The sequence below is a fragment of the Lynx rufus genome, unplaced genomic scaffold (genome assembly GCF_022079265.1).
Source record: "Lynx rufus isolate CCGP_SWC_20201006 ecotype Redwood Valley unplaced genomic scaffold, mLynRuf1.p SCAF_3, whole genome shotgun sequence".
NCBI classification, from domain to species: domain Eukaryota; kingdom Metazoa; phylum Chordata; class Mammalia; order Carnivora; family Felidae; genus Lynx; species Lynx rufus.
In genome coordinates, this window is record NW_025814845.1 from 159870518 (window position 1) to 159888394 (window position 17877).

At 35.2% G+C, this 17877-nt stretch overlaps 1 protein-coding gene across 1 annotated transcript in view; it reads right to left on the reverse strand.

Moving 5' to 3' along the window:
• The window catches only part of LOC124521203 (disintegrin and metalloproteinase domain-containing protein 18-like), a 146526-nt gene that overhangs the window by 43875 nt on the left and 84774 nt on the right, over nucleotides 1-17877 (reverse strand). The window contains exon 16 of the mRNA XM_047092313.1: nucleotides 16809-16998. Coding sequence (XP_046948269.1) covers nucleotides 16809-16998 — 190 coding nt within the window. The remainder of the gene's footprint in view (nucleotides 1-16808; nucleotides 16999-17877) is intronic.

The window sequence follows — 17877 nt, forward strand, 5'->3', positions numbered from 1 at the left end:
TAGAGTCAGTACAGATTACTACACCAGAAAGGAAAAGTGACATGACAGCAAGGCATAAACAACACATTGATTCAGGATAATCTCCTGAATTGCCAGGTTGTTGTGAACAGGGGACACTGCACTGCAGAGCACTCCAGGACCATTTCTTCATAGTGTCACTACTTTCAGGGGCAGAAGACATAGCTGATTTTCTTAACACAGAGAAAAAGACATAGAGAGGCAGGCAAAATGAGGAGACAGAGAAATTTATCCCAGAACAAAAATAGGGCAAGGCCACAGCCAGAGATCTAATTGAAACAGATATAAGTAACGATCCTAATAGAGAATTTAAAACAATTATTGCAAGAATACTCACTAGACTTGAGAAAAGAGTGGAAGGCATGAGTGAGACACTGAACACAGAGATAAGGAATAACAGAGGAGAGTTAGGGGTATAATAAACAAAATGAGAAACAGGCCTGATGGAATGAAGAGCAGGATGGAAGGAATAGAGGAAAGAACTAGTGACCTAGAGGAAAGAGTAATGGAAAGTAACCAAGCTAAACGAAAGACAGAAAAAATAATTATACAAAACAAGAAAAGACTAAAAGAATTGACTCCATAAAACTTAATAATATTCGTATTTTAGGAGTCCCAGAAGAATAAGAGAGAGAGAAAGGCAAAAAATTTATTTGAAGAAATAATAGCTGAAAACTTCCCCTAATCTGAGGAAGGAAACAGATATCCAGATCCAGGAAGCACAGAGAACAGCCATCAGAATTAACAAAAGCAGACCCACACGAAGACATATTGTAACTAAATTTGCAAAATATGATGACAAAGAAAAAAATTTAAAAGCAGCAAGACTAAAGAAATTAGTAACTTATAAGGGAAAACCCATAAAACTAGCAGGTTTTTCAACAGAAATTTTGCAAGTCGGAAGGTTGTGGCATTTTATATTCAAAGTGCTGAATGGGAAAAATCTGCAGCCAAGAACACTTTATACAATAAAGCTGTCATTCAGAATAGAAGGAGAGACAAAGAGTTTCCCAGACAAACAGAAAGTAAAGTAGTTCATGACCACTAAACCAGCCCTGCAAGAAAAGGGGATTCTTTAAATGGAAAGGAGAGACCAAAAGTGATAGTATAGAGGTAGGAAACACAAAAGCAGTAAAAATGAAAATTTTTATAAAAAATAAGTGAAGGAACTCATGCATAAAAAAGAATATAAAATATAATAACAACAAGAAGAAATCAGGAGAAAAGAATGGGTTCAAACTTAAACAACAATCAACTTAATATAGACTGCTATGTGCAGAAGAAGTTATATACAAACCTAATGGTAACCATATATCAAAAGCCACTAACAAATATTTAAAGAATAAAGAGAAATAAATCCAAATATATCACTAAAGTCAGCAAAACATGAAAGACAAAACAGATCAGAGAAAATCTTCAGAAACAACCACAAAACAAGTAATAAAATAGCAATAAACACATTTACCAATAATTAATATGAATGTTAATGGACTAAACCCTCTAATCAAAAGACATACAGTGACAGAATGGATTAAAAAAAGAACACACATCTATATGCTTCTTACAAGACATATATTTTGTTTTATTTTTAAAATGTTTTTATTTATTTTTGAGAGAGAGAGAGAGAGGGAGAGAGGGAGAATGAGTAGGGGAGGGGCAGAGAGAGAGGGAGACACATAATCTAAAACAGGCTCCAGGCTTGGAGCTGTCCACACAGAGCCCAACACCAGGCTCTAACTCGTGAACCACGAGATCATGACCTAAGCAGAAGTTAGATGCTTACCTGACTGAGCCTCCCAGGCACCCCAAGAGATATATTTGAGATCTAAAGACATCTACAGATAGAAAGTGAGAAGATGAAAAAACATCTATCATGCAAACAAATGTCAGGAAAAAAAAAAAGCCAAAGTAGCAATATTTATATTGGAAAACGTAGACATTAAATCAAAGACTGTAACAAGAGACAAGGAAGGACACTATGTAATAATAAAACATACAATCCAACAAGAAGATATAACAATGGAAAATATGCACCCAACATAGAAGCACCCAAATACATAAAACAGTTAATAATAAACATAAGGGAACTAATCTATAATAATACAATAATAGTAGGGGTTTTTGCACCCCACTTACGCTGATGGACATAGCATGCAAATAGAAAAACAAGGAAACAATGGCTTTGAATGATGCACTGGACTACATCAATTCAACATATATATTCAGAACATTCTATCTTGAAACAGCAGAATACACATTCTTTTCAAGCACAAAGGGAACATTCTCCAGAATAGATCATATAGATCACATACAAATTGAAGTTTGTATTAGCCCACAAAACAAACTTCAACAAATTCAAGAAGGTCAAAGTCATACCCTGCATCTTCTCTGACCACAAAGCTATGAAAGTAGAAGTCAATCACAAGAAAAAATTTGGAAAGAATACAAATATATGGAAGTGAAATAACATGCTACTAAACAATGAATTAATCAACCAGGAAATCAAAGAAGAAATAAAAATGTACATGGAAGCAAATGAGAATGAAAACACCACATCCCAAAACCTAGGATGTAGAAAAAGCATTTCTTTTTTTTTAAATTTTTTAGTTTTTATTCTTGAGACAGAGAGACAGATACAGCATGAGTGGGGAAGGGTCAGAGAGAGAGGGAGACACAGAATCTGAAGCAGGTTCCAGGCTCTGAGCTGTCAGCACAGAGCCTGACACAGGGCTCAAACTCACGAACCGTGAAATCATGACCTGAGCCGAAGTCAGACGCTTAACCAACTGAGCCACCCAGGCGCCCCCAGAAAAAGCATTTCTTTTTTTTTTTTTTTAATTTTTTTTCCCAACGTTTATTTATTTTTAAGACAGAGAGAGACAGAGCATGAACGGGGGAGGGGCAGAGAGAGAGGGAGACACAGAATCGGAAACAGGCTCCAGGCTCTGAGCCATCAGCCCAGAGCCTGACACAGGGCTCAAACTCACGAACCGTGAAATCATGACCTGAGCCGAAGTCAGACGCTTAACCAACTGAGCCACCCAGGCGCCCCCAGAAAAAGCATTTCTAAGAGTGAAGTTTATAGCAATACAGGCCTACCACAAGAAGAAAGAAATATCTCAAACAACCTAAGCTTATACCTGAAGGAGCTAGATAAAGAACAACAAAAGAGGCCTCAAGCCAGCAGAAGGAAGGAAATAACAAAGATTAGAGCAGAAATGAATGATACAGAAACAAGCAGACAAACAACAACAACAACAACAACAACAACAACAGCAACAACAAAAAAATAAAACCAGGAACTAGTTCTTTGAAAAAATCAATAAAATTGATGAGCATCTAGCCAGAATTATCAAGAAAAAAAGAGAAAGAACTCAAGTAAATAAAATCACAAATGAGAGAGGACAAATAACAACCAGCACCAAAGAAATACAATTGCAAGACATTACTTGCAACTACTAGTACTACCAACAAAGTGGTCAACCCAGAAGAAATGGATATGTTCCAGATACAAATCCACTGTGAAAAGTGAAACAGAAGAAAAAGAAAATTTGAATGGATCAATAACCAGCAAAGAAATTAAGTCAGTCATAAGAAAAATCCCAACAAACATAAGTCCAGATCAGATGGCTTTACAGGCCAACATTACCCTTACATCAAAACCAGATAAAGGCATTACTAAAAATGAGAACTACAGGATAATATCCTTGATGAAAACAGATCCAAAAATTCTCAACAAAATACCTGGGAATCAAATTAAACAATTAATTTAAAAAATCATTCATCACTAGTAAGAGAAAGTGAGTTCATTGTGATACAATTTAAAAGCAGATTACACCATCCACCCTTTGTGTTCTAATGTTACATATACTTTACACATGCAAACTACATTTATCCCCAAAGTTTCCAAATTCTCATCCATTATAACACTATCAAAGCTTATTTCTTCACCTGAATTAGCTCCAGCTGTGGATTAGATTCCTGCCTATATTTCACTGAGTACAGCTCTTCCATCTGTAGTCTGTGAAACTAGAACTATCCGTCCCCAACATCACCAATATACAAGAGTACGGCAGGCATAGGATAATTTGTATAGATATTTCTATTCAAAAAGGGCAAGGAGATGGCACGTAAAAAGGAATCACTAGTCCATAGCAGTTTCTTGAATAGGTTTCAAGGTGTGTGCATCATCATATTTGGCTCTTGATTCTGCCCTCTGAGATCTTGTTTTGTTGTCCTAGTATTCCTTTCTTTTTCATAAAAGGTAGCACATGTTTACAGCTGAGCAACTGTCTCAACCTGTTTCCAACCAGTAGAATTTGAGAAGTCCAACATCCTCTTTACTATTTACTATTCTTTGTCCCTATCATTCTTGCTGGCAGTGTGTCTGGTGATATTTCACAAAAACTGTGCAGACCACTTGTGAATCTCATTGGAGTTCATTCCATTACACAAAAGCCACACTCACAACTCTCTTCAAAATAAGCTTTTCTTTACCTTGGGCTTCTGTTGATATGGCTGAAAGACAAAACTCTAAAGCTTTTGGAAGCCAATTTTTTTTTACAGAATCTGAGGGGAACACCTTTAATTTCTAAACATCCTTTGATGTTTTTGAACTCTTATGTTTGTACAATCTCAGTTTTGGCTCCATTTTCCTGATAGTTCTCACGGACCGCGAGATCGTGACCTGGCTGAAGTCAGACGCTTAACCGACTGCGCCACCCAGGCGCCCCAATTTTGCATTTTTTTACTGTGTGAAGAGGTTGGGAACTTTCAGAATAATTGAGTCATGGTTGCATTTTGTTTAACAACTATCTCAATTTACTACTTTCCTCTTGTATTTTATTACAAGCATCAAGAAGAAGCCAGTCTAGATCACCAAGTTCATTAGGTACATGTTCTGCTTTTCACATACTGTAAAAGAAAATGTGCTAGGTTTTCTGCCCCTAACAAAATGGGTCCTTCCTTTTCCAGTTTTGAATAATGTATTCCCATTACCTCTTGAGCCCTCAACATCAATTTTCTCAAAGTTGAGAGTTCTAGATGTCTATTTCAGGCAATTTGAGCTTCATCTATCATGGCTTTCAAAATTCTTCTGGCCCCCACATACTACCTGTTTATACAGCCACAACTACATTCTTAGTTATTTGAGACAACTGCACCATATTTCTAGGTGCCAAAATCTCTATTACTTATATATTGCTGTATAACATATTATCCACAGAATTAATAGCATTAAACAACACACATATATCATATCAGAGTTTCTGTAGGTCAGGAATCCGGGTATATCTTAGCTAGGTTCCCTCTTCAGTCTCTTACAAAGCCATAATCAAGGTATTATCTGGGGCTGTTGTCTCATCTGAAAGTCTGACTTGGAAGGATTCTCTTCATAGCTTGCTCATGTGGTTTTTGGAAGAATTCAATTTCCTGTGGGCTGTTAAATTGAGGGTCTTACTGCTTCACTGGCTCATGATTGCTTTTCCATGTGTGCTTCTTCATCATAGTAGCTTGTTTTAGCAAAGCAAGCCATCTGAGAAGACGAGAGAGTGCATGCAAAACAGAAGTCATTCTTTTTTAACCTAATCTTCTGAGTGACATCCTATAACTTTTGCCATAGAAGCAAGCCACTATATCCAGCCCAAATACAAAGGAAGATTACAAAAAGGAATGAATACCAGAAAGTGGGATCATTGGAAACATTTTAGAAGCTGTCCATCACAATAAGCACTTTCCCCAAGGGAATAAGAATTGGCTAGGACTTCTGTAAGATGGTGGCATATGAATATCCTGAAACCACATCCTTTCATGGAGACACCAACTCTACAGTGACATATCGATCATACCTCTGAAAAAGATTTGAAAACTAGATGAACTTCTTCTCCATAACAAATGATACAAAGACCATATCAAAATGGGTAGGAAGGCAGAGATGTGATCTCACCAAAAACTGCCCTGTCATGGCATCACATACTAGGATTTCATCAGTCTGGTGTCTCTCCTGGAGGAGCAAGGGGTTGATGCCTCTACATTAATCATCCCGACCTTTGGGATCTGCACTGGAAACATGAGCCCCCAAAATGTATGGCTTAGAAAACCAAAGGGGCTGATGTCCAAGAGACACAAAGTTCTATACAAACCCAAGATTTACTTTTTAAAGAATTTACATATGGTCTCACTCAACCAAAATCCGACAAAAACAAGCAAGCAAACAAACAAGCAATCTCCTAGTAGTTTGAAAAGCATTGTGAGTACATGCGAAAGAGATTCATATGTTAATTTAAAAGTCTCTGGTGAAGGAGCAAGGGACAACTGAAACCTTCCCTGAGTCAGAGGCACTGGTAGGTACCATTTTTGTACTCTGCACATACCCTGTTAGCCCAGGGGGGAATTTCAGACACACCCCTTCCCTCCACCTTACTAAGACAGAAAGGGCCAGCATTCAAGTTCTATCCTACTGCTTACTGAAGTCTGGTTGTGTAGTTGCAGTAATTCCCCTCTAGTTGGCTGGGGCAGGTGAACAGGAACAGTTGTGGCCTTCTCATGTTCACTAGATAAAGCCAGCGAGCATGGACAAATGTGACACTCCTCTGCTTTATGGCTGGGGCTGGTGATAGCAAGGAGCTGTGGAATTCTCCCACTCCCAGACTAAAGCCATCATACACACACAGAGAAGGACCCTCAGCTGCATCCCGAGCCATAGAAATGTGCAGTTAAGACACATTCTCACTACATTTCTTAAGCCAGCAAACATGCTCCAATTCCTATACTCTCCAGTTGTATATATAAATCCAGTAAGCATGGATAATCCACACAGGGAATCCCCTATGATCCACCTGGCTCTAGTGGCCAAGGAGGCTGTCATTCCTAAGCTCCATGGGAATGTGACAATTGGAAATACAGTTCTTGACTGGTCACTGCACCCAGGTTACTACACAAACAGACTGAAATGCAATACCAGTCTTCCTGTGGAAATGACTTATTTACAAGTATGGAGCTTCAGGCTGAGGGACAGTCTTCAAATTTCCACCACATGTAGAGGGCTGAACCACTCACAGGAAATGTAAGCAGGGATACACCGTCCTTGTGCACACCCTGGACCTCACTATAGGTCAAAGATACCTCCCAGAAAAGAGCATATGCACTTATCTGCAACCTCAACTTTTGCAGCTGTCCCCCAAAGGACACTTCCAGATCTCCTGGACTGGACACCAGCAGGGGTTATAATTGCAATCCCAGAGGACTGAATATATGTTCATATTTTACACATTTACCTAGGGGTCTGGTTTCCAATCAGCCTGAAACTACGTACTCAATGAGATTCCTCTCACTGAATACTGGGAGGTCTTGGCACACCCTCAAAAATAAGAACAAATCAAGAATAAATCAGGTGGTTAGATAACCACAAAGGTTTGAAAGATAATCAAGAGCTAGGGTAAGGTTGAACAAGAAAGTTTATCACCTACACAAAGCCACTCCTTCAAGACTGATAGAAGTAACTATTTTATATTTAACACACAGAAACAAATACAGAGAGTTAAGCAAAATTAGGAAATATAGAACTATGACCTAAAAGAAAGAACAGGAAAAAAATAAAAGACTCCTTAATGATATAAAGATAAGTAACCAGTATAAGGGATTCAAATTAATGGTCATCAAATGCTCACTAAACTTGGGAGAAGAATGGATGAGCATAGTGAGAATGTCAATAAAAAGAAAATATAAGAAGTACCACCACCAACAACAAAAAGTCATAAAGTGAAGCATACAATAACTAAAAATTTCACAAGAGATTTTAATAGCAGACTTGGTGAAGCAGAAGAATGGATTAGCAATCTGGGAGACAAAGCAATGGAACTCATCCAGACAGAAGAGCAAAAAGAAAAAAAGAACTTTAAAAAATGAAAAAAACAAACAAACAAACTAAAGAGACCTTTGGAACAACATAAAGCAGAATAACAGTTGCATTATTGGTGGCCAGAAAGGGAACAGAGAGACAAAGAGACAGAAACCAATGGAAATTTTTCCTAACCAGGGAAAGAAAGCAGAAATCTAGGTGCAGAAAGCTCATAGAGTTCCAAATAAGATGAACCCAAAGCACTCCACACCAAGGCACATAATTAAAATGACACAGCAATTGCACTACCAGGTATTTACCCAAAGAATATAAAAATACTAATTCAAAGGGATACATGCACCCCAGTGTTTATAGCAGCATTATTTACAATAGCCAAACTATGGAAACAGCCCATGTGTCCATCAACAGATGAATAAAGATGTGGTAAGTATATACAACTGAATATTATGCAGACATCAAGAAGAATAAAATTTTGTCATTTGCTACAATGTGGATATAGCTAGAGAGTATTATGCTAAAATAAGTCAGAGAAAGATAAATACTATATGATTTCATTCATATGTGGAATTTTAGAAACAAAACAGATGATCATAGGGGGAAAAAGAGAGAGAGAGGCAAAACAAGAAAAAGACGTTTAACTACAGAGAACAGACTGATGGTTATCAGAGGAGAGGTAGGTGGGAAGATGGGTTAGGTGATGAGGATTAAGGAGGGCACTTGTGATGAGTGCTGGGTGTTGTATGTTAGTGTTGAATCACTAAACCAAACACCTGAAACTAATATTACACTGTATGTTAACAGGAACTTAAATAAAAACTTAAAAAAAAAACAAACAAACAACAAAACTAAAATAAAATGCCAAAAGGTAAAGAGGAGAATCTTTTTAAAAAAATTTTTAAAAGTTTTATTCATTTTTGAGAGACAGAGAGAACGGAGTATGAGCGGGGGAGGGACAGAGAGAGAGAGGGTGTCACATAATCCAAAGAAGGCTGAGCCCATGTGGCACAGAGCCTGACACGGGGCTCAAACTCATTGACTGCAAGATCATGACCTGAACCGAAGTCGGACACTCAACTGACTGAGTCACCCAGGCGCCCCGGTAAAGAGGAGAATCTTAAAAGCAGCAAGAGAAAAACAAATTGTTATGTACATAGAAAACATCATTCATTAGCCGTCAGCAGATTTCTCAGCAGATGTATTTTTCAGGCCATAAGGAAGTGGCATGACATTCAAAGTGCTGAAAGGAAAAAACTTCCATCCAAAAATATTGTAACCATCAAGATTATCATTCAGAATTGGAGAAATGATAAAGAGTTTTAAAGACAAGCAAAAGCTAAAGGAGTTTGTCATTACTAAACCATCCTTGCAGGAAATGCTAAGGAGAATTATTTAAACTGAAATAGGAAAACATACAGAAGTAAAAAGGTCACTGCAAAAAAAAAAAATATAATAAGGGTAGTCAATAAAGCTACTATGAATTTGAATAGATAAAAGTAGTAAAATTAACTAAAGCTTCAATACTTAGTTAAGGGATACATATAATAAGAAGATGTAAAATGTGACATCAAAAACATAAAATATATACAAAATACAGCATTTGTGCTTGACAAAAATGCTCAACAAGTAGGAATAGATGGAACATACCTCAACATCAAAAAGGCCAAATATAAAAGACCTGCAGCTAATATCATTGTCAGTGGAGAAAAACTTAGAGCCTTTGCCTTAAGGTCAGTCACAGACAAGGATGCCCAGTTTCATCATTGCTATTTAAAATAGTACTGGAAGTCTTAGCCTCAGCAATCAGACAACAAGAAGAAATAAAGAAATAAAAGGCATCCAAATTATCAAGGAAGAAGTCAAAATTTCAGTATTCACAGATGATATAACACCCTATGTAGAAACCCCCCCCCCAAAAAAAAATTGCTTAAACTAATATATGAATTCCAGGATATAAAATGAATGTACAGAATTTGATTGTATTTCTATACACCAATAATGAAGCAGCAGAAAAAGAAATCAAGGAATTGATCACACTTACAATTACACCAAAACAATTAGATACCTAGGGAAAAAAATGTAACCAAAGAGGTGAAAGGTTTGTACTCTAAAAACTATAGAACACTTATAAAATAAATTGAGGAGAATACAAAGAAATGGAAAAGCATTCCATGCCCATGGATTGGAAGAACAAACATTGTTAAATGTTTCTTCTACTCAAAGCAATCTACACATTTAATGCAATCCCTATCAAAATATCACCAGCATTTTTGCATAACTATAAGAAACAATTCTAAAATTTGTATGGAACCACAAAAGACTCTGAGTAGCCAAAGAAAAACAAAACTGGAGGCATCACAATTCCAGATTTCAACCTATATTACAAAGCTGTAGTCATCAAGACAGTATTATACTGGCACAAAAGCAGACATATAGATCAATGTAATGGCATAGAAAACCCATAAATTGACCCACAGCTATACAGTCAACTGATATTTGACAAAGCAGGAAATAATATCCAATGGAAAAAAAAGTCTCTTCAACAAATGGTGTTGGGAAAACTGGATGGTAACATGCAGAAGAATGAAACTGGACCATTTTCTTACAACATACACAAAAATAAATTCAAAATGGATAAAAGACCTAAATGTGAGACAAGAAACCATCAAAACCTTAGAGAACACAGGTAGCAACCTCTTTGACCTCAGCCAGAGCAATTTCTTACTAGACACACCATAGGAGGCAAGGGAAATGAAAGCGAAAGTGAACAACTACTGACTTCATCAAGATAGAAAGTTTCTCCATAGCAAAGGAAACAATCAACGAAGCTAAAATGCAGCTTACAGAAGGGAAAAGATATTTTCAAAGAACATGTCTGATCAAAGGTTAGTATCCAAAACCTATAAAGAACTTATCAAACTCAACACCCAAAAAACAAATACCCCAGTTAAGAAATGAAGATATGAATAGACACTTCTCCAAAGAAGATATCCAAATGGTTAACAGACACTAGAAAAGATGCTCGACATCACACATCATTAGGGAAATAGTAATGAAAACCACAACGAGATATCACCTCACACCTGTCAGAATGGCTAAAATTGGCAACACAAGAAACCACAGGTGTTGGTGAGGATACAGAAAAAGGGGAACCCTCTTGTACTCTTGGGAATGCAACCTGGTGTAGTCATCCTGAAGAACAGCATGGGGATTCCTCAAAAAGTTAAAAATAGAACTATCCTACCATCCAGCAATTGCACTGTAGGTATTTGCCCAAAAGGTAAAAATTACAGATTTCAACGCATATAGCTCCGTTATCAAAAATAGCCAAGCTATGGAGAGAGCCCAAATGTCCATCAACTGATGAATGGATAAAGAAGTGGTATATAAGATGGAATATTGCCCAGCCATCAAAAAGAATGAAATCTTGCCATTTGTAATGACATGGATGGAGCTAGAGTATATTATGCTAAATTAAATTAGTCAGAGAAAGACAAATACCAATAATTTCACTCATATGTGGAAATAAAGTAACAAAACATATGAACATATGGGGGGGTAGAAAGAGGGAAACAAACTATGAGAGACTCTTAAAGTTATAGAATAAACTGAGGGTTGATGGAGGGAGGTGGGTCGGGGATGGGCTGGATGGGTAATGGGTATTAAGGAGGGCACTTGTTATGATGAACACTGAGTGTTGTATGTAATTGATAAATCACTGAATTCTACTCCCGAAACCATTATTGCACTCACTGTATGTCAACTCACTAGAATTTAATTAAAAATTTGAAAGAAAAAAACATAAAATATGGGGAGCAAAATTTAGTTTTGGAATGTATTCAGATTTAAGCTGCTATACATCGGAGGATAGATGTAAAACTCATGGTTACCACAAGACAAAAATTTATAGTAAATACACAAAGAAAATGAGAAAGAAATGTAAACATAACACTTAAGAAATTCATCAAAACGCAGAGGCAAGAAAAGAGGAAGAAAAGACACAAGCTACAATAACAGCCAGAAAACAATGAACAAAATGGAAATAAGCACATATGCATCAATATTTACTTTTTTGTAAATGGACTAAATATTTAATCAAAACAGAGAGTGGCTGAATGGATAAAATAACAAAACACATCTATATATTGCCTATGTGGCACTTACTTCAGAAGCAAGGACACATGCATACTGAAAATGAAGGAATAGAAAAAGACAGCTCATGCAAATGGAAACAAGAAGAAAGTTGGTATAGCTACATTCATATCAGACAAATAGACTTTTGTTATTTTTTAAATTTTAGTTCCAGTGTTGTTAACATACAGTGTTATATTAGTTTCATTTGTACAACATAGTGATTCAACAGTACCATATGTTACTCAGTGCTCATCAAGATAAGTATAAGACAAATAGACTGTTAAACAAAGACTACTAATAAAAGACAAAAAGAGACACTATATAATGACAAAAGTGTCAATCAAGCAAGAAGACATATAAACATATATGCACCCAATATGCACCAAAAAAACATGAAGCAAGTGTTAATAGAACTAAAAGGAGAAATTGACAGAAATACAATAAGAGTATGACACTTTAACATCCCACTAAAATCAATGAATAGATCATCAAGACAAAGAATAAAAAAGGAAACTTTAGCATTAAACATTATATAGACCAGATGGACTTAATAGATACATAGAGAATATTCCATCCAAAAGGAGAATAAACATTTTTCTCAAGTGCATATGCAATATTCTTTAGGATAGATCACGCGTTATGCCATGAAATAAGACTCAATAAAGTCAAGAAGATTGAAATCATATTAAGCATCTGTTCTGGTCATAATGGTATGAAACTAGAAATCAATCACAAGAAGAAAACTGGAAAAAAACACAAATACATGGAGATTAAACAACATGATACTTTAAAATTTTAAAAATCCCAATAAACAAATAATTACAGAAATACTGCTTACCAAAATGTATGGGACGGTGCAAAAACAGTTATAAGAGGGAAGTTTATAGCAATACAGGCTACCATAAGAAACAAGAGAAATCTCAAACAATTTAGCTTTACACATAAAGGAACTAGAAAAAGAAGAACAAATGAAGGCTGAAGTTAGTCTAGAAGGAAATAATAGAGATCAGAGCTGAAATAAATGAGCTAGAGACTAAAATGACAATAGAAAATATTAATCAAACTAAGAGCTAGTTCTTTGGAAAGATAAACAAAATTGGCTAATATTCAGTTAGACTCACCAAGAAAAAAAGAGCGTTCTTGTGTAGATGAAATCAGATATGAAAGAGAAGTTACAATTCCTATCGCAGAAATACAAAGGATCATAAGAGACTACTAGGAGCAATTTTACACCAATATATTGGACAGCCTAGAGAAAATGTATAAATTCTTAGAAACTTATAATCTGTCAACAGTGAATCATAAATAAATAGCAAATCTGAGTATCAATTACAAGTAAGAAATTTGTTCAGTTAAAAAAAAATACCATCAGCAAACAGAAGTTCAGGACCAAACATCTTCACTGGTAAATTCTACCAAGCATTCAAAGAAGATTTAATACCTATCCTTTTCAAACTCTTCCAAAATTGTATAGGAAACACTTCCAAATTCAGTTTATAAGGCCAAAATTATCCTGATCCTAAAACCCGACAAAAACACAAGAAGAGAAATTTGTGGGTCAATAGCCCTGATGAACATAGGTGCAAAAATCCTCAATAAAATGTTGGCAAACTGAATTCAACAAAACATTAAAAGGATTATATAACATGATCAAAGTGGGATTTATTCCAGTGATGTAGGGATGGTTCACCATCAGCAAATCAGTTAGCATGATATACCAAATTAACAAAAGAAAAATAATATAATCATCTTAATAGATGCAGAAAAAGAATTTGATAAAATTCATCATTCATTTATGATAAATAAAACTCCCAACAGAGTATCTATAGACGGTACATACTTCAACTTAATGAATTTCATATATTACAAACCTACAGCTAATACACTCAATGATGAAAAGCTGAAAGTTTTACCTCTAAGATCAAGAACAAGACAAGAATGCACACTCTCCCCACTTTCAGTCAACACAGTTTTGGAAGTCCTAGCCACGGCAATTAGATAACAAAAAACAAAAGACATTCAAAGTGGAAAAGAAGAAGTAAAACTATTTGTAGATGACATGATATTATATATAGAAAATCCTAAAGACTCCACTACAAAACTGTTAGAACTAATAAAGGAATTCAGTAAGGTTACTGGATAAAAAAACCAACATAAAAAACCTGTTGCATTTCTACATGCAACTATCGGAAAGAGAAATTTAAAAATCCCATTGACAATTGCATCAGAAAGAATAAAATACCTAGGGATAAATTTAATCAAGGAGGTGAAAGTCATATACATTAAAAACTACAGTTTCACTGATAAATGAAATTGAAGACACAAATAAATGGAAAGATATTCAGGGCTCATGCAGTAGAATAATTAATATTGTTAAAATATCAATACTGCCCAAAGCAATCTGTAGATTAAATTCAATCCCTATCAAAACTCCAAAGGCATTCATCACCAAAATGGAAACAAAAACAACTCTAAAATTTGTATGGAACCACAAATGACACTGAACAGACAAAGCAATTCTAAAAAAGAAGGACAAGGCTGGAGATACCACGTTTTCTATTTTCAAACTAGACTAAAGAGCTACCACAACTAAAACAGTGTGGTACTGGAATCAAAATAGGCGTATAAACCAATGGAACAGCATAGGGAGCTCAGAAATACAACCAGGTATATGTTGTCAATTAATTTACAAAGGAGACAAAAATGTAAAATAGGAAAGTACAGTGTCTTCAAGAAGATATTGGGAAAACTGGACAGCTACATGAAAAAGAATAAAACTGGACTGCCATCTTAACATGCATAAGGATTAAATCAAAATATATTAAAGACTTGAATGTAATATTTGAAACCATAAAATTTCTAGAAGGAAACATAGGTGGTAAGCTCCTTGACACAGTCTTAAAGATTTTATTTGGAATCTGACATCAAAGGAAAGAGAAAGAAAAGTAAAAATGAACATGGGACTACATAAAACTAAAAAGGTTTTGCACAGTGAAAACAAAAATGCAACCTATTGTAAAAACATATTTTCAAATCATATATACAATAAAGGGCTCATATCCAAAATATATAAAGAATTCATGCAACTCAATAACAGAAAAACAATCCAATTAAAGAATGAACAAAGGGTTGAAGACATTTTTCCAAAAAAGATATACAAATAGCCAAAGGGGACATGAAAAGAGGCTCAACATCACTACTCATCAGAGAAATACAAATCAAGACTACAATGAGGCATCACCTTACAATTGTCAGAATGGCTAGAATCAAAAAGACAAGAAATAACGAGTGCTGGTGAAGCTGTGGGGAAAAGGGATATCTTGTGCACTGTTGGGAATATAAATTGGTGTATCCCTTATGAAAAATAGTATGGAGTTTCCTCAAAATATTAAAAAATAGAACAACCATATGATCCATCAATTCCACTACTGGATAGCTATCTGAAGAAAATAAAAAACTTTAATTCAAAAACATATGTGCAGCCTTCTGTTCACTGCAGCATTATTAACAATACCCAAGATATGGAAGCAACCCAAATGTCCTACCATAAATGAGTGGATAAAGAAGATGTGGTATATATATATATACAATGAAATACTAGTTAACCACAAAAAAAGAACGAAATCTTGATATTTGTGATAACATGGATGAAAGTTAAGGGTATCATGCAAGTGAAATAATTCAGAGATAGAAAGACAAATACCATATGATTTCATCTGTATATGGAATCTAAAAACAACAACAACAACAACAACAACTAAAAACAAAACAAAAAACCCGAAACAATCAAAATAAAACTCAGACTTACAGTCACAGAACAGATTGGCCATTGTCAGAGGAGAAGGGATTGAGTAGAGCAAAAGAGATGAAGGAGATTAAAAAGTACAAGCATAGAGGTATGAAATAAGTCTTAGGGATATAATACACAGCATGAGGAATATAGTAAAAAATGTATTAACACTGTAGGTGACAGATGATAACTAGACTTATTGTGGTGATTATTTCACAATGTGTACAATGTCTAATTATTATGTTGTACACCTGAAACTAAGAAAAAATTTATGTCAAATATACCTCAATAAAAATAAATGAACATAAAGCATAAGATAAAATAAAAGAATTGGCTAATTGATTCACCTTTTCAAGGTTTCATTTTATTTTTAATTAAGCAAGTAAGTTTGTTATTTACATTTAGCATACTGATGCATAATTGCTGCTTTAAATCTTAGTTGCCTTATATTTTCTGGAATGTGTGCACTTGTATTTCCAAATAGACTAATAGCCTCTGAGCCATTTTTGTTCTCCCTTTATTTTATGACTATATGAGTACAAATGCTCATATGTATGTGTATATGCGTATAGACATAAACTTGTACACCACTATAACTATGCTTCCCTGGTATAGACTTAATTTGGTTCTTTCAAACTTCTCATACTTATACTTTGACCATACATATAAAAAAATGGTTTAGCAGGAAACATTGAAAACTCAGAATTTTATGACTAAAAGTTGTTAGAATTCAGAGATATAGTAAAAAAAAAATCACCTGTCAGTTTAGTGGAATGTGTGCTTACATATATATTTTTTCATATAAGGATCAATAACAAGTTGTAACTTCCAAAAAGCAAAGTTATTGGATAACCAAGGCCTAGTTTAATTATCTTTTCAATATTGTATGGGAAGTAAGTTGCAGCACCAGGTTCAAATCCATTCAATATACTGTGATAGTAATCATGGAATATAGTATTTGATAATTATGTAATTTAACACAGCTAAATAGAAATGAACATATTTTGTTACCATTTGTGCCCCACAAACAGTGCCATCAGCAATATAGGAATAATCTCTTTCATCTGATTTCACTGATGACCCAGTGGCTATAGATATGCATACATGCCCTTGAATGTATGAATAAACTGCAGGTTGAACATCATTTTTATAAGTATTCTTATGTGGCCAAACACAAGCTAATTTTCCACAGAGAACATCCCTGAAATGAAAAGCAGAAAATTCCTTATCATTTTTTCTTTTAATGATATCATGTTCCAAATAAATATTGTATTACATGATTGACAACATAAGTATTATTTAATTGATGGTATAAAAATTTTCCAGAAAAAAATGACAAGATAACATTATCCTTTGGTGCCCACCAACTGAATGCATTCTTATTGATTAGCACTGGAACCGAATTGAATACTGTATGCTGAACACAAATTTGCAGTCATGACTTCATTTCCTATATCAGAACTCAACTTTTTGTCTAGCCTCCAGTTGACCTAGAACACTTATCCTATTTTACCATATTCTTTAGGAAAATTCATCACCTGCCTCCACTTTGATATAGCTTAGCCAGTCTGGTCATTGGTTACCCAACATTTCCTGAAAGCAGCTGATTGCATTTATTAACTCTATGTATGTACCTTTTGAACCCCTTCTGTTTATTTCCATCATCCCTGGTATGAACCTTAGTCAATACATCTCTATAGTATACAGACTCTTCATGCTAATTCTTCCAGTAGTTCTGGACTTCTCTCTTGAGAATTAAGGAACTTTGAGATCCCTTTGTGCCACAAGCATTCCAAACATTATCCCATGAACAGTTTTTTTAGCCAGACGTACTCATGACCCAGTATGGAATACACTGCAGGTGTACGACCTGTCAAGATGCCAAATACTACGTTGTATGTGCTTGCGGTTATCAGACAAATTGCAAAAATAAAAGAGGCTTGAGCCAGGAGACCAGTGCTTTGCCTCCTGGAGAGTAACCTATCCCTGAGTAGACTACTGGCTTCTCTAAGACTTACAATATCCCTAGACTATGCCCTAAAAAGTAATCTATGGCACTTCTTGCTCTTGGGATCACTCA